This window comes from Pelophylax lessonae (genome assembly GCF_965119305.1).
Source record: "Pelophylax lessonae genome assembly, chromosome: 1".
In the NCBI taxonomy this organism is placed as follows: Eukaryota; Metazoa; Chordata; class Amphibia; order Anura; family Ranidae; genus Pelophylax; species Pelophylax lessonae.
Genome location: NC_138768.1, coordinates 314,456,115 through 314,475,166, shown reverse-complemented (window position 1 = coordinate 314,475,166; position 19,052 = coordinate 314,456,115). Strand labels below are relative to the sequence as shown.

Below are 19,052 nucleotides of genomic sequence, written 5' to 3'. Positions count from 1 at the left end.
CTCATCCCCCCCAGCACCATCCTCCTCTGACTCCTCTTCAGACTCCTGCTGTTGATTAGTCTCAGATGGAGTAGCACCCCCTGGGAATTCATCCAACATTGCGACTTCCTGATCTTCCCGCTCCTGCTCCTCGACAGCTTGATCAATGACACGACGCAATGCATGCTCCAGAAAGAAGGTGTAAGGTATGATGTCACTTATGGCGCCCTGGCCGTGACTGACCAGTTTGGTGATCTCATCGAATGGCCGCAGAAGTCTGCATGTGTCCTGCATGAGCAGCCACTGGCGAGGTGAAAAAAACCCAAGCTCCCCAGAACCTGTCCTGCCGCCGAGTTCGAACAGGTAGTCATTAACTGCACGTTTCTGCTGGAGCAGCCTATCAAGCATATGCAACGTTGAGTTCCTTTGTGTCGGGCAGTCACAAATAAGACGCCTGAGGGGCAGGTTGTGTCACCGCTGAATCTCAGCAAGGCGAGCCATGGCTGTGTAAGATCTTCGGAAATGGCCTGAGATTTTCCTGGCCTGCCACAAGACGTCCTGGACCCCAGGGTATTTGCCAACGAATCGCTGCACCACCAAGTTCAGGACGTGTGCCATGCATGGCACGTGTGTTATTTTGCCCTGTTTCAGTGCGCTCAGCAGATTGGCACCGTTTTTGCACACCACTTTACCAACTGACAAATTCAGTGGTCTAAGTCACTGATCTGCCTGTGAACGCAAAGCTGAAAGTAGTGCAGGACCAGTGTGGCTCTTGGCTTCCAGGCACAACAGACACAGCACAGCATGGCAACGTCTCACCTGGCATGTTGAATAGGTTCTGGGGATCTTGGGCGGCACAGGAGAAGAGACGGTAGCAGCGGAAGAGGAGAAGTAAGCCGAGGAGGAGAGGGAGGATGGAGGAGGAGGAGAAGAGGCAGGCCTGCTTGCAATCCATAGCGGTACAACTAAATCTACATGGGTGCCACGGGTTACATGCTTAACGGCCGTCAGAAGGTTCACCCAGTGGGCAGTAAAAGTGATATACCTTCCCTGCCCGTGTTTGCTAGACCATGTGTCAATGGTCAGATGTATCTTGGCACCAACACTGTGTGCCAGAGATATATTCAGTTGCCGCTTAACATGGTCATACAGCTCTGGAATGCCTTCGCTTCAATATGTGCTATTGGGGGGGCCACTGGTCTATCACACCAGTTCTACAAATAATTGGCCAGTAACTGTTGTCAGTGTGTGAAGCACAGTCAAACCAGCAAGAGAGGACAAATTTTGGCAGGACTAAAATACACTCTTAGAAAAGTATACTATTAAATAATACCCTGCTTCAATATGTGCTATTGGGGGGCCACTGGTCTATCACACAAGTTCTACAAAAAATTGGCCAGTGAGTTTGGCACTGTGTGTATCAGACTTCACACAGCAAAAGAGGCAATATTGTTGCAGGACACAAATACACTTGTAAAAGTATACTCTGATAACACCCCACTTCAATATGTGCTATTGGGGGGCTACTGGTCTATCACACCAGTTCTACAAATAATTGACCAGTAACTGTTGTCACTGTGTGTAGCACAGTCAAACCAGCAGTAGAGGCCAAATTTTGGCAGGACTAAAATACACTCTTAGAAAAGTATACTGTTAAATAACACCCCGCTTCAATATGTGCTATTGGGGGGCCACTGGTCTATAACACCAGTTCTACAAAAAAATGACCAGTGAGTTTGTCACTGTGTGTAGTGTTGCTGCAGAAATGCTCAGTCTCACCACCACACCTGTCACAATGCTGCACAGTGCACAATCCACTAATCCACTATAATATGCTTTCTACAAAGTATATTATACTGTGGATTAACCCCCTCCCCCACCCCCCACCCCCCTTTTTAGTGCACTGCACAGCAATACCAAAACATTTTCAGCCCTTTAAATGACTTTTGTGGACATTGACAGAGCGATTTGTGTGTGACTGCAGCCGATCTCTAACTGCCCCTAAAGCAACAACTGGATACCTCTCCCTATAGTAAAGAGACTGTAAAAGACCCTAGAATGACATTGGAGCACTTTAAATGACTTTTGTGGACATTGACAGAGCGATTTGTGTGTGACTGCAGCCGATCTACAACTGCCCCTAAAGCAACCACTGGATACCTCTCCCTATAGTAAAGAGACTGTAATAGACCCTAGAATGACATTGGAGCATTTTAAATGACTTTTGTGGACATTGACAGAGCGATTTCTGTGTGACTGCAGCCGATCTCTAACTGCCCCTAAAGCAACCACTGGATACCTCTTCCTATAGTAAAGAGACTGTAATAGACCCTAGAACGACATTGGAGCACTTTAAATGACTTTTGTGGACATTGACAGAGCGATTTCTGTGTGACTGCAGCCGATCTTTAACTGCCCCTAAAGCAACCACAGGATACCTCTCCCTAAGCTCAAAAGATACTAGACCTATACCGAAAAATACCAGTCCTGAAAAGGACTTTTGTGGATCTTCACAGCGCTATATGTGTCTAGCAAACTCTCCCTGATGAGCACAGCAGACCTCTCCCTACACTGGCAGAAAGCGGAATGTGAAATGGCCGCCAGATCGGGTCTATTTATAGGGTAGGGGGACTATCCATGTGCTGGAATGTTTCAATTGGCTGTCCCGTTCCACCTGACGGCTGTGTCGCGGGTCAAAGTTCTCCCCAATGTAAACAAATATGGCCGCCGCGAATGACGCCCTGTGTCCGAAAATTTGGCGGGTAGCGAACAAGCAAAATTTGCAGTGAACCGACCGCCGGGCGAACCACAAGGCCATCTCTAATCCTGGACCCTCATCCCGACCCAGCTGCCTGATCCCTTCCTACCTGCATACTTAGTCTCCTGTTACCCTCTCCCTGTCCTGTCTTGTTCCCAGCTCCCTCTGCTTGATCTTTGTATGACCCTGGCTCTGTTATGATTTGTTTATCCTATTTCCTGTATATACTTGGTTTGAGCAGTTGTTTGTTGTGTGTCACTATTGTTTGGTTATCTGGTTTGATTAACACAGTTTTAGTTTACTGGAGGTGCGTTTACATTTGTGTTATTCATTTATTTTTAAATAAATTACATTCTTTTACACTATATTTTGCCTGATATTCTCTGGGGCAGTCCATACATTTCTGGTCAGAACCTTTTTATAGTGTAAAGTGGGTATATAAGCAATGAGCCATGATTGGGCACAGGCATCATTACTTCATCATGGCTCTGACAGTGTTCTGTGCCCTGCTTGGGCAAATCCTTCATTGCTTCAGCCAATCAGGGCTTCCAATGCATTGTGCGACGCTCAGGGGGCCAAACAAACATTTGAACGCCCCGACAATTCGGGTATTTTGCTGAACGGGCGAACAGCCAATGTTCAGCCCAAACTCATGATCCGGCCGAACCGTTCACCCAACACACACTACCCATCATACTTACCAGTTAGCCGGTAAAACAAAACGAAAAAAACTCTGACTATTAATTTGTGTTAAAAACAGAGATAACAATTGATATGGTCCATTGATATGGTCCACAAACATTTAAAGAAAATAAAGGTGAATAAAGCACCTGGACCAGATGGCTTACACCCATGTGTCCTCAAAGAGTTGAGCTCTGTTATTCCATAGCTATTGTTTCTAATTTTTAGAAACTCATTAATGATTGATTTTGTACCACTAGATTGGCACATGGCCAATATGGTGCCTCTCCCAGCAGCCGTTTAGTACCCTCCCTGCTCTACACATCGATCTCTAAGCGAGCAGAGGAGGGGTCAAGAGGGGAATCTACACAGGCGGAAGCTCCTCCTGAAACAGGCAGCATGCATGGACATGCTGTGAGTTGTAGCTGCTCTTCCGCAGCCCCAGTCTGATGTTTTCTAGTTGGTGGGAGAGGATTTGGGGCAAAAGGAAAGCTCTGTATGGGGAAGGGGGGGTGAGCTAAGAACTGATATCTGGGGGGAGAAGAGCTATGTACTTATCCAGGTGGGGGCTTGGATGTACACAGCACACCCCTCAACCCTGCTATCTTCATATAGTACACCCCTCAACTCTGCACTCTGCGCATAGTTTACCACTCAACTCTGCACATAGCGCACCCCTCAACCCTACAATCTGCACATAGCGCACTTCTCTACTCTGCACATAGTGCACCCTTTAACCCTGCACTCTGCACATAGTGCATCCCTCAGCCCTGCACTCTGCACATAGTGCTCCCCTCAACCTTGCACTCTGCATATAGTATAGCCCTGAACGTTACATTCTGCACATATCACACCCCTCAACCCTGTTCTCTGCACATAACATATCCCTCAACCCTGCCCGCTGCACATAATGCAGCCCTCAACTCTGTACATAGCGCATCCCTCAACCTTGCACTCTGTACGTAGCTCACACCTTAACCGTGCACTGTGTACGTAGCTCACCCCTCAGCCTTGCACTCTATACGTAGCTCACCCCTCAACCGTGCACTCTGTATGTAGCTCACCCCTCAACCCTGCACTCTGTGCATAGCTCATCCCTCAACCCTGCAGTCTCTATGTAGTGCACCCCTCACCCCTCTCCCCTGCACTCTGTAAGTAGCACACAATTCAACTATACACTCTGTACATAGCTCAACCCTGCAATCTGTGCATAGTGCACTGCTCAACACTGCACTCTGTACATAGCACACTCTTCAACACTGCACTGTATGTAGCACACTGCTAAATTATATGCTCTGTATGTAGCACACTCCTCAAACCTGCACTCTGTATGTTGCACAGTCTTCAACCCTGTACTCTATATGTAGTGCATTCCCGATGTGATGTTTGTGCAGTATTACTGTGACCTTTCCCCTTTTCTCCTGATGCATGATGGGGAAGGGGCTGTACCAGGAAGTCAGACAGTGTGTGTGGAGCCTGGAAGCAGCAGCATGGTACAGAGAAGAGATTACATCTGTTAGGAACAGAAGCTGTTATATTATGACTCCTTCATGTCAGCATGTCTCAGAGTGAGTAGTACACCTCTCCTTGGTTAAGAAGTACATCCAGCCTGTGTGTAACTTGCTGAGTAGGGATGATCGAACGGTTCGGGTCGACCATCGGTTCAGCCCGAACATTGGGTGTTTGAGGTTCGGCCAAATTTAGAACTTTTTGCCCAAAAAGTTCGGAATTCGGCAACCAGAACCGCCCAAAATGCAATGCTTCAGGAAATGGGCTTTAAAAGCCCGTGATTGGACCAGAACCATTAGCAAAAGCCAATTGAGGGGGCAGGAGAATGCTAGGAATGTGATTGGAGTGACTAGGGGGTCCCTAGACCAATCATCAGTATATAAGATCGCCCCCGCCATATTCCTAGCATTGTTATACTGGACATGGAAGAGAGTGGAAGCAGTTCTGTTAATTTTACTTTAAAAGTGTCATTTAGCTATTTTTAGTGTGAGGAAAGGGATATCTAGTGTAGTTAGAGTGCTCCTTTACACTTAAGTTAGCTTCAAAAATGTAGTTTCTGTAGGGAAAGTGTTAAGTGGAAGGGGACCGTAGTGTAGTGTAGGGTTAACTGGCAGTGACTGCTATGGCAGGGTGACAAAACCCTTCCATAGCAGGGTGACCACTATAGAGAAATGATCATTTCTCTGAATTGCTTCGGCACACCCATATGGCTTCTCACCAGCCAAGCATTTTTTATGCTGCAGGGGCTGCCACTGCCAGTGCTTTTTTGAGGACATGTTTGATGTCAGACATGACATCTGAACATGTGTATAGGGGGTATATATACACATATATGTGTATATATACCCCTAGACATATATAGGTGTGATAGTAGCAGAAATAAATGCTTGCGCTAATGAAATCATTTACAGTAATATATTTCTGCTACTATCACACCTATATATGTCTAGGGGTATATATTCAGACATATATGTGTATATATAACCCCTATACACATGTTCAGATGTTTTGCCTGCCTCAAAAGAACCCAAAAAAATGCCAAAAAAACGCTAGCGTCAAAAAAAAATGCCCAGGTGTGTTTTTGCTGGCATTTTTGGGGGGGTTTTGGAGGCAGGCAAAACATCTGAACTTGTGTATAGTGGTGTATATACACACATACATATATTTATATACACACCTAGACATATATAGGTGTGATAGCAGCAGAAATATATGCTTGCGCTAATGAAATCATTTACAGTAATATATTTCTGCTACTATCACACCTATATATGTCTAGGTGTGTATATAAATATATGTATGTGTGTATATATACCACTATACACAAGTTCAGATGCTTTGCCTGCCTCAAAAGAACCCAAAAAAATGCCAAAAAAATGCTAGCGTCAAAAAAAAAAAACCCAGGTGTGTTTTTGCTGGCATTTTTTGGGGGGTTTTGGAGGCAGGCAAAACATCTGAACTTGTGCACAGTACCACTATACACAAGTTCAGATGTTTTTCCTGACTGCAAAGAACCCAAAAAATGCCTGCTTTGAAACCGGCAAGGTGCGAAAACCGAGGAGAGAAGCTAACCCCATGAGCTGAAAGTTTTCTAATACATACAATCCTTTTTTTTCTGGTTCTGGACATGCTACAGAGCTGAAACTTCACAGGTACATCTTTTAGACCCCCCCCCCCCCCCCCAGACACAAAATCACACAAAAAAAAAAGTTCTTAAAAATTGTCATTTTTGATAAAAAAGCCAATTATTGAAAAAAAAAAAAAAAGAGATTTTTACTTTGGATTTCAGATCTGGGAGGTCAAAAAAGTGTACATGTGAAGTTTCAGCTCTGTGGCATGTCCAGAACCATTAAAAAAAAAGATTGTTATAGTGGTGTATATACACCACTATACACAAGTTCAGATGTTTTGCCTGCCTCAAAGACCCAAAAAATGCCAAAAAAAAACGCTAGCGTCAAAAAAAAAAAAAATGCCCAGGTGTGTTTTTGCTGGCATTTTTTGGGGGTTTTTGGAGGCAGGCAAAACATCAGAACTTGTGCACAGTACCACTATACACAAGTTCAGATGTTTTTCCTGACTGCAAAGAACCCAAAAAAATGCCTTCTATTAAACCGGCAAGGTGTGGAAACCGAGAAGCCATATTGGTGATCTGAAAGTTTTCTAATACAAACAATCTTTTTTCTTTATGGTTCTGGACATGCTACAGAGCTGAAACTTCACATGTACTCTTTTTAGACCCCCCAGATACTTAATCCAAATTAAAAATCAAAAAATCTCTTTTTTTTTTTTTTTTTAATTTTTCAATAATTGGCTTTTTTATCAAAAATGACAATTTTTAAGAACTTTTTTGTGTGTGATTTTGTGTCTAAGGGGTCTAAAAGGTGTACCTGTGAAGTTTCAGCTCTGTAGCATGTCCAGAACCAGAAAAAAAGATCATATAGGTGTTAAAGGAGGGTCCCACATCCCTGTTCTACTGAAAAATTATCTTTTTTTTTTCATGGTTCTGGACATGCTACAGAGCTGAAACTTCACATGCACACCTTTTAGACCCCCCAGATACTAAATCCAAAGTCAAAATCAAAAAATCTCTCTTTTTTTTTTTTTTTCAATAATTGGCTTTTTTATCAAAAATGACAATTTTTAAGAACTTTTTTTGTGTGATTAATAGTTAACGCCCAGAAGAAGTCTTTCTTATGACGAAACGTTGGCGATCCCAGACATAAACGTCCACACGCCCCCCAACGAAGCCGGCTGTTTATCCATATGCTGATCTGGAGACTTGCGGGACGCCGCGGTTAGATCCATGACCGGCACATACTACATGCCTGTTTTTGTCTTTTAAATTGTAAGTAGTTTTTTTAATAAATTTACCTATTGGTTTACGGGATTACACTATGGGCCTCTGTTTCTTTCTACATATGGCTTTACGTTCAATGGAGTATATGAGAAGTTCCAAGTGTGCCACATATTAATGTGATCGGTTTAACAACACACCGGAAACGGCTTTCGGCTTTTGGAGTCTTTCGAAGCACCTGAGCTTGATATCGGTTGACCTACTGGTTTACTACTAGCTGGGAGAGGCTGTCTCATTAAATTGAGCAGCCACGGAATTTCGGTAAGCTGCTTGTTATACCTGAGCACAAGGGTGTCCCCTTCCTACACTTTTCCCTGGTGTCACTGGAAGAAAGTTATTTTGCACGTGGATTCACATCTCTGCACTTAATATTGGGACTATTCATTTGGACATTATCCCCTCTCCTTTTTTGTTTTCTTTATATGAGCTTTTCAGCTATATAATTGTATACTGATTTCAGCGCTGCACTTTTTGGTTTTTATTATAATAGTTAATGGGGCATGACCCAGAACCCTAGGCACTTTTTAGGGGCATTTATTGGGTTTTAGGGCTTAAAAATTGTGTTTTTTGATTACCGAAGTTCGGGTCCCATTGATTTCAATGGGGTTCTGAAATCCGGGCCGAACTTTCGGGAAGTTCGGATGTTCTGGCCGAACCGAACTTTTCAAAAGTTCGATCATCCTTATTGCTGAGCAGATACTGGCAGCATTGCTAGCAACACCCCCGTGTCTAAGGGACATAACAGTGGCGACGAGGATTGTGGATTCTAGCACACATGGCATTCATAGGGTTTATTCAACCATTTGATCCTGCTGCTGAGTCATGGAGCTCCTGGGTGGAAAGGCTGGAGCAGTATATGGAAGCAAATAGTGTGGCTGCAGAAAAGAAAGTTGCAGTTTTCCTCACAGCATTGGGACAAGCTGCATATGGTATTCTCAGAGACCTAATTTCCCCAGACAAGCCGGCCTCTCAGCCCCTGCCGGAGTTAATTCAGAATCTACATGCACACTACAACCCAAAGCCGTTCTACAGTAGGAGGCAGCAGGCAGGGGAGGACATAAAGACATTTATCATTGGTTTACATAAACTAGCTGCCACTTGTCAGTTTGGAGACTACCTGCAGACAGCTCTCCGCGACATGTTTGTCATGGGACTCTGCGACCCAGCCATACAGAAACGTTTACTCACAGAACCCGACTTGACTCTGACGAAAGCCTCTGACCTTGCTACGGTCATGGAGTTGGCTACACGAGATGCCATCCTACTGAAGGCACCACCTGACACTCCTGCGAACCAGGGAGAGGAAATATTCCACACTGCTAATACCCAACACCCAAGACAACCGTCCCCAAATCAACCTAAGTCTCGCCACCCTACTTCTTCTGTCTCTAGGACGCCAACTTGCTACCGTTGTGGTAACACTACTCACAGTGCACCTGCTTGCAAGTTCAAGGATGTAGTTTGTTTTCTCTGTGGAAATACTGGTCATATTGGGCGCGGTTGCCGCAGCTCCCGCTCCCTGAACGGTACCACAAGAGGGAGACGTACACAGACGTTTCGTGTGGATGCGGATAATAACGGCTTCAGCTCTGATGAGGAGACCTGTGTCCAGCATGTTGGATTGTTTTGAGTAGCTGGGAGTACTCCGGCAATAAAAGTGGATGTCACACTCAATGGCTGTCCTGTCCTGTCTCCATGGATGTTGATACAGGGGCGGCTGTGTCTGTCATTTCATGGACAAATTTAAAGGCATCGGGTCTGTCCCTACCGCTCCAACCTACAAATCTCACACTACAAACCTATAGCAAGGAACTACTACAACCCTTGGGTTATGTGAAACCCCTTGTTACATTGGGCAACCGCAGTCAAACTCTGCGCCTTTATGTTGTACGTGAAGGAGGTGCTCCGTTGTATGGTAGAGACTGGATCAAAGCCCTGGGCATGCCTCCTTTTACCATTGCCCAATGTACATTGCTTTCTGAAACGGACCATTGGGTGGAATCCCTGAAGTCTCGTTTTAAGGAGGTTTTTGAGGACTCTTTGGGCACCGTAAAAGGTAAGATGGCCCACCTCCTCTTGAAGCCAGGTGCTACACCTCGTTTTTGTAAGGCAAGATCAGTACCTTTTGCCTTACGGAAGAAAGTGGAAGCAGAGCTGGACCACCTATTGGCTGAAAACATCATAACAAAAGTTGATAGAAGTGAATGGGCATCACCAATTGTGCCTGTCAAGAAAAAGATTGGAGACATTAGGATTTGTGGGGATTTCAGGGTTGCCCTGAACAACCAACTTCTTGTGGATCAATACCCATTGCCTTGACTTGAAGATCTATTTAGCTCACTGGCTGGGGGGCAAAAGTTAACAAAAATAGACTTAAAGCAAGCTTACCTGCAACTGCAAGTACACCCAGATTCACGCCATCTGTTGACCATTAACACACATAAAGGTTTATTCCAATATAACCGCATGGTTTTCGGCATTGCCCCAGCGCCAGCCATCTGGCAGCGGATCATGGATGAGGTCCTGGCAGGCATACCTTTCACTCAATGTCTACTAGATGACATGCTCATCACCGGTCCCACTGATGAAGAACATAGAAAGAATGTGGAAGCGGTGCTAGAGAGACTCCAAAGGTATGGTTTACGTGTCAATCTTTCAAAATGCAAATTTCTTAAGTCTCGGCTGGAATTTTGTGCCCACACGGTGGACCGACATGGGTTACACACTACTGAAGAAAAGGTTAAAGCCCTTACCCATGCCCCTACTCCACAGAATGTCACACAGCTCAGATCTAACCTTGGCCTCCTAAATTACTACCACCGTTTCTTGCCAAAACTAGCACACCAGCTCTACCCGTTACATCGCTTACTAGATGCAAAAGCTAAATGGATTTGGACAGAAAAATGTGAAGAAGCCTTTCGGCTTTCCAAAGAACTCATTCTGTCTTCTCGAGTTCTGGTCCACTATGATTTAAAGAAACCCGTCACTTTGGCTTGTGACGCTTCGCCTTATGGACTGGGTGCCGTGCTCTCCCATGTCATGCTAGATGGCACAGTGCGCCCCATTTCTTTTGCCTCCAGGTCTTTAACCTCAGCAGAACAAAACTACTCCCAGATAGACAAGGAAGCTTTGGCCATTGTATGGGCCACAAAAAAATTTCACACGTACATCTATGGTCGGGAGTTCACACTTATCACTGACCACAAACCTCTGTTGTCAATCCTGAACCCTCAGAAAGGAATTTCTACAACAACAGCATCTCGCTTACAAAGGTGTGCTTTATTTTTGGGAGCTTATCCTTATTCTATCAGATACCGCTCCCATGATACCCATGGCAATGCAGATGCCTTTTCCAGATTGCCACTTGGAGACCACCTACCAAGAGACATACCCGTAGTGGAAATACACAGGCCACGGTCCTGCATGTCCACCTCCCTAATTGCCAGACATACAGCCACAGACCCTTTCCTTTCTCAGATATTCTCATATATTCAGACTGGATGGCCAGAGAAAGTTTCAAAAGAATTTAGTCCGTACTTTGCCAGAAAATGTGAGCTTGTGACTAATGCTGGTTGCCTACAATGGGGCAATATAGTGATTGTACCTCAGTCTTTGCAACCAACCATGCTAAGGATACTGCATGAAGGCCATCCTGGTGTGGTGCGCATGAAGCAGCGAGCCCGAAGCTATGTTTGGTGGCCACAAATGGATACAGCAATTGAAGATAATGTGGCTCAATGTCCTGGGTGCTGTCAAGCTCAGCGTCCGCAAAAGAGGGGAACCCTGCAACCTTGGCCATGGCCGACAGACCCGTGGTCAAGACTCCATCTTGGTTTTGCTGGCCCAATCCAGGGTAAAATGTATTTGATCGTGGTAGGTGCGCATTCAAAATGGCCAGAGGTTTTTCAAATGCCTTCTATTACCTCAGCTGCTACCATTCAAGTCTTACGGAAGCTCTTTGCTCAATATGGATTGCCAACAGCCATAGTGTCGGACAATGGCACTCAATTTACTTTTACTTTTACTAATTGAGTTTTATTCCTTCCTCAGTGGCTTGGGTATCCAACACTACAGAACCGCTCCTTATCATCCAGCCTCGAATGGGCTGGCAGAACGGTTTGTGCAGACGTTTAAGAAGCACTTACTGTCCACTGTGTACCAGGTTGGAATGTCAGAGGAGAAGCTGCTGGAGTTCTTGACCATGTACCGAAACACGAATAACGCTACTACTGGGCTGTCCCCAGCTTTTCTTATGTTTGGCAGGCAACTCCGCACCAAACTTGATTTACTTCGTCCATAGGAACAGTCATCAACACCTCCTCCGCCAGGCCGTCCTGGTTTCTGTGCTGGTGATCTCGTATGGTTTCGGAATTACAGAGGTTTGCCTCCTTGGCTTCCTGGCATTATTGATCGGCCTCTTGGAAGGAGAATGTACCTTGTACGCTTGGAGAATGGCGTTTATGTTCGACGACACCTTTCGCAATTGAGAAAGCGCATTTGTCGGCCACTAGAGACAAATCCGACCCCTCTTGCTAACCAACCACCAGAGTCTACTCTGAGCTCTGCTGGTGACATATGGCACGTCATTTCCGTCCACTGAACCCGAGGCTTGGGACGCACATCCGGCGGTTGGTTCGCACGCTACTTTCTGGCGTGCACCGCAAGAGAGGAGGTTGCGGCTCCTATGCCAGACGGGCATATCTCTGTATTTTATACCTTGTGAGTACATGTCTTTTTTATATAATAAAGCTGTTCTGTGAAACAATTTTACACTATTGGAGGCTCCTTCCCTTTTTCTCCTACATACCCGGGCACTGTACTGGATTCCTATTTTATACCTATTGAGCTGACATCTGCACTGCTACCACGGAGTGATACCAAGGCCATAGGAGATCCTGATTGCCAGTGTGTGGGAGCGATCCCCTAATAATCGACCCGCTGTTTACCCCTGTAGGGGTAGGGGAATCTGGTAAGCGCAGGACCCCAGGCTCAGGGGAACACATCTTCCTTCTGCCCACCCACTATACTTTGGGCATAGAGAAAAGAGCACTACAATCCACCATATATTGACTTCACCTATTTAGTACTCTTTTTGGACTTTTTAAACCACTGAGACGGCACATTTACTTGGATTCTTTTGTGGGATTATTTGTATTGACTTTTTAGTCTGCATTTTTTCATTTATGTACCGCTAGTTCGGCACGGATATTTTCACCAATTAATTGGTTCACCTTTTGCACCGTTTGCACCTATTTATTTATTTATTTATTGAGAATTATTTATTCATTTTTTCTACTTGTATTTACTGGCACTTTAAGAGCATACCCATCGATTGTCATTTTAGGGTCATATATACGCTATTTATTACTTTACCTATATTTATTAAGAATTTTTATAGTATACTTACCTATTGTCATTTTATGGTCACATATTTACCACTGGATTTCATTGGATTAATTTTATTTAATTTTTTAGCACTTCACTTTTGTATTCACTGTTTGCACTTCTCTTTGCACATTTTGTACGTATGAAATTTATTTATTGATGTTATGTATATAGGGTTTTATTATATATTTTTTATACATAGACCCACTTTGGTTTTACACAGGATTGTCATTTATCAGACTTTAAGTTGATGATTCACTGATTTCAATATCAAATTACTACACATGCCTCTATAGGACATCTTACATATACATTCCCATAACACCCCACCAGGCAGCGCCAATCACTTCCCTTCCCCTTTTATTTTTTCAAGTGCTCCCCTTCTAGGGTCGCATTTTTGAAGTGGGCAGCAGCTAGGTGCGGTGTTCTATTGTACATATATACCCCTCATCCTAAGCGCGGAACTACATACACCCTACATATGGCATGGTGTCTGGCATGATCCCACAAGTTTACAACCAACCCTTGAAACGGTTGGTGACCATATTCCTGAGAAGCCCAGCCATGTGCCTGGAGTTACAGAGACTGATTTGTCTGTTGGACACCCACAAACATCTCCAGAACCGTTGACCAACTCTATCCCTCCCAGTGCTGTGCCACTTCGTAAGTCTACCCGCCAGAGACATCAAACTCCTCGTTGGCAAAGCACGGAAGTCTTACGGGACACATTGGTGGTCAGAAAACACAGACAAAGGGCTCATGAAGTGCTGCGGAAATCACAGAACTGAGTTGGAGATACTATTTGCTGATCCTGATTGCCTTTTTATGTTATGTGTTGAACATTTTGTTCTCTTTTTTGTTGCTGTTTTGTTTTTGTTTTTTTGGGAAGGAGAGGAGGTGTGATGTTTGTGCAGTATTACTGTGACCTTTCCCCTTTTCTCCTGATGCATGATGGGGAAGGGGCTGTACCAGGAAGTCAGACAGTGTGTGTTGAGCCTGGAAGCAGCAGCATGGTACAGAGAAGAGATTACATCTGTTAGGAACAGAAGCTGTTATATTATGACTCCTTCATGTCAGCATGTCTCAGAGTGAGTAATAAACCTCTCCTTGGTTAAGAAGTACATCCATATTAAAAAAGAATAGCGCAACCATGCAAAAGAAATGACTATCAAATATGGAGACAATCCATAAATAAAAATGGGGATTTAGTTCCACCATATGGCCATATCGTGCTCAAGCCCACCACTGCGTCAAAGTACCCCATTATCGGTGGGTCCTACACTATCCATAAAAAAGGGGTGAATCCAGCCTCTCTTACCCTTGGAGACAACACTCCTTGCTGGGAAGGTGTGCTAATGCACTGCAGGGGACTCCTCCTATATCTACTTGATAGAGGACACCAATAGAGTACAGGTGTGTGTGGGGGATGGGATGCTCAACCTCATAAGTCTGGTCAGACCGAATACATAATAAACAAGCAAAAAATTGGGGGAGCAAACCCTGAACATGTATATCTAAAGCCGGTGCAGCTATGGACCAAGCAACATGTATATTAAAAAAGAATAGCGCAACCATGCAAAAGAAATGACTATCAAATATGGAGACAATCCATAAATAAAAATGGGGATTTAGTTCCACCATATGGCCATATCGTGCTCAAGCCCACCACTGCGTCAAAGTACCCCATTATCGGTGGGTCCTACACTATCCATAAAAAAGGGGTGAATCCAGCCTCTCTTACCCTTGGAGACAACACTCCTTGCTGGGAAGGTGTGCTAATGCACTGCAGGGGACTCCTCCTATATCTACTTGATAGAGGACACCAATAGAGTACAGGTGTGTGTGGGGGATGGGACGCAGTGGTGGGCTTGAGCACGATATGGCCATATGGTGGGACTAAACCCCCATTTTTATTTATGGATTGTCTCCATATTTGATAGTCATTTCTTTTGTATGGTTGCGCTATTCTTTTTTAATATACATGTTGCTTGGTCCATAGCTGCACCGGCTTTAGATATACATGTTCAGGGTCTGCTCCCCCAATTTTTTGCTTGTTTATTATGTATTCGGTCTGACCAGACTTATGGGGTTGAGCATCCCATCCCCCACACACACCTGTACTCTATTGGTGTCCTCTATCAAGTAGATATAGGAGGAGTCCCCTGCAGTGCATTAGCACACCTTCCCAGCAAGGAGTGTTGTCTCCAAGGGTAAGAGAGGCTGGATTCACCCCTTTTTTATGGATAGTGTAGGACCCACTGATAATTAGGTACTTTGACGCAGTGGTGGGCTTGAGCACGATATGGCCATATGGTGGGACTAAACCCCCATTTTTATTTATGGATTGTCTCCATATTTGATAGTCATTTATTTTGCATGGTTGCGCTATTCTTTTTTAATATACATGTTGCTTGGTCCATAGCTGCACCGGCTTTAGATATACATGTTCAGGGTCTGCTCCCCCAATTTTTTGCTTGTTTATTATGTATTCGGTCTGACCAGACTTATGTGGTTGAGCATCCCATCCCCCACACACACCTGTACTCTATTGGTGTCCTCTATCAAGTAGATATAGGAGGAGTCCCCTGCAGTGCATTAGCAGACCTTCCCAGCAAGGAGTGTTGTCTCCAAGGGTAAGAGAGGCTGGATTCACCCCTTTTTTATGGATAGTGTAGGACCCACTGATAATGGGGTACTTTGACGCAGTGGTGGGCTTGAGCACGATATGGCCATATGGTGGGACTAAACCCCCATTTTTATTTATGGATTGTCTCCATATTTGATAGTCATTTCTTTTGCATGGTTGCGCTATTCTTTTTTAATATACATGTTGCTTGGTCAATAGCTGCACCGGCTTTAGATATACATGTTCAGGGTCTGCTCCCCCAATTTTTTGCTTGTTTAAGAAGTACATCCAGCCTGTGTGTAACTTGCTGAGCAGATACTGGCAGCATTGCTAGCAACACCCCCGTGTCTAAGGGACATAACACCCGAACCCTGCAGTCTGTATATAGTGCACTGCTAAACTTCTGAAAGAAATGACTATCAAATATGGAGACAATCCATAAATAAAAATGGGGATTTAGTTCCACCATATGGCCATATCGTGCTCAAGCCCACCACTGCGTCAAAGTACCCCATTATCGGTGGGTCCTACACTATCCATAAAAAAGGGGTGAATCCAGCCTCTCTTACCCTTGGAGACAACACTCCTTGCTGGGAAGGTGTGCTAATGCACTGCAGGGGACTCCTCCTATATCTACTTGATAGAGGACACCAATAGAGTACAGGTGTGTGTGGGGGATGGGACGCAGTGGTGGGCTTGAGCACGATATGGCCATATGGTGGGACTAAACCCCCATTTTTATTTATGGATTGTCTCCATATTTGATAGTCATTTCTTTTGTATGGTTGCGCTATTCTTTTTTAATATACATGTTGCTTGGTCCATAGCTGCACCGGCTTTAGATATACATGTTCAGGGTCTGCTCCCCCAATTTTTTGCTTGTTTATTATGTATTCGGTCTGACCAGACTTATGGGGTTGAGCATCCCATCCCCCACACACACCTGTACTCTATTGGTGTCCTCTATCAAGTAGATATAGGAGGAGTCCCCTGCAGTGCATTAGCACACCTTCCCAGCAAGGAGTGTTGTCTCCAAGGGTAAGAGAGGCTGGATTCACCCCTTTTTTATGGATAGTGTAGGACCCACTGATAATTAGGTACTTTGACGCAGTGGTGGGCTTGAGCACGATATGGCCATATGGTGGGACTAAACCCCCATTTTTATTTATGGATTGTCTCCATATTTGATAGTCATTTATTTTGCATGGTTGCGCTATTCTTTTTTAATATACATGTTGCTTGGTCCATAGCTGCACCGGCTTTAGATATACATGTTCAGGGTCTGCTCCCCCAATTTTTTGCTTGTTTATTATGTATTCGGTCTGACCAGACTTATGTGGTTGAGCATCCCATCCCCCACACACACCTGTACTCTATTGGTGTCCTCTATCAAGTAGATATAGGAGGAGTCCCCTGCAGTGCATTAGCAGACCTTCCCAGCAAGGAGTGTTGTCTCCAAGGGTAAGAGAGGCTGGATTCACCCCTTTTTTATGGATAGTGTAGGACCCACTGATAATGGGGTACTTTGACGCAGTGGTGGGCTTGAGCACGATATGCCCATATGGTGGGACTAAACCCCCATTTTTATTTATGGATTGTCTCCATATTTGATAGTCATTTCTTTTGCATGGTTGCGCTATTCTTTTTTAATATACATGTTGCTTGGTCAATAGCTGCACCGGCTTTAGATATACATGTTCAGGGTCTGCTCCCCCAATTTTTTGCTTGTTTAAGAAGTACATCCAGCCTGTGTGTAACTTGCTGAGCAGATACTGGCAGCATTGCTAGCAACACCCCCGTGTCTAAGGGACATAACACCCGAACCCTGCAGTCTGTATATAGTGCACTGCTAAACTTCTGGTATGTAACAATGCCTCAGTCTTAGTGAAGTTTGGCCACCCCCACGATTTGATGCAGAGGTAATGATGTGCAGTAAGCATTCTAGAAACCAATTAGTGAACAGTAATGATCTGCTGTAATCTCTAGCAACCAATCAGTGAGCAATAATGATTTGCAGTAACCTTTAGAAACCAATCAGTTAGCAGTAATGATTTACAGTAACCTCTAGCAATCACTCAGTGAGGGATAAGGATGTGCAATAACCTCTAGCAACCAGTCAGTGAGCAATAATGATGTGCAGTAACCTCTACCAACCAATCAGTGAGCAGTAATGATGTGCAGTAACCTCTAGCAAACAGTCTGCAGTAAGGATGTAACCTCTAGCAACCAATCAGCAAGCAACACTTATGTGCTGCAACCTCTAGCAACTAATTAGTGAACAGTAATGATATGCTATAACCTCTGGCAACCAATCGCATTCCTGCCTGATATGCTGCAGTAAAATTATTTTAGTCTAGCTGCTATTTGCTATTTATTGTATGTCTCAGAGCAGGGAAGGGGGAGGGGCAAGAAGCTCACCATGTATTGCAGAGTTTTTCACTTTACGGTCATCACAAAGGACAAGGGTGCGCTCTTTACATCTGGAGGAAAGGAGATTTTCACCTCCACATGCAGAAAGGCTTCTTCACAGTAAGAGCTGTAAAAATGTGGCTCCCTCAATAATTGGTTCTGGTCAGCTCAATAAATTGTTTTAAAAAAGAGATGAATGTGTTCCCAAATGAGTGCGGGGCACTTGGTAGCCGTATTATTTCACAAAATGTAATTAGTAAATAAAGACACACACTTTTTTATAATCTTTTATTTTAAAAAAATATCTCATTGTAAATCCATTGTCAATCATATCATCCAGCAATGCTGATCAAACATACCTGTTGATAATTATTTAACCAGTTACCTACTGGTGCACTGTAAAATGACACCGGCAGGAACACTCTCTCCCTCTTGGCGGGCGTCATATGATATCTGCCCGTTCTCGCTGCTCTTGCATGCCCCTATGGGCATGTGGCGGTCGGGGATGAGGCGTGTTCTCCTGGACACAGTCCATCTCTGATCAGTGTAAAGAGCCAATAAAAATGTCTCTTTACCATGTGATCTGTGTCCAATCACAGCCGGTCACATGCACTGTCCTTGTGCACGCCACTCCTGCGAGCCCCCAGGGGCGTGCGGTGATGGGGGATGAGGCATGTCACTCTGACACAGCCCATCCCCAATCAGGGTAAATAAAATAAAATTGGTTATTTACCACGTGATCAGCTGTGTCCAAACACAGCTGGTAACAGAATGTAAACAAACCGTGGTAACTAGCTGTTACCGGGTTCTCCTCCTCACACACCGATCCTGTACACAGCAAAGCACACTAA

The 19,052-nt window shown here is 44.5% G+C and overlaps 1 protein-coding gene and 1 long non-coding RNA gene across 2 annotated transcripts in view; one reads left to right on the top strand and one right to left on the bottom strand.

Annotated features, from left to right (window-relative positions):
- Positions 1-19,052, bottom strand: part of LOC309558700 — a 183,517-nt gene that overhangs the window by 38,533 nt on the left and 125,932 nt on the right. The gene's annotated exons all lie outside the window — the stretch shown is intronic.
- Positions 8,557-9,411, top strand: LOC309544354 (uncharacterized protein; the record flags this gene model as incomplete). The annotated part of the gene is made up of 1 exon (XM_082243253.1): positions 8,557-9,411. The coding sequence occupies one exon, from the start codon at positions 8,557-8,559 to the stop codon at positions 9,409-9,411; it is 855 nt and encodes a 284-aa protein (XP_082099379.1).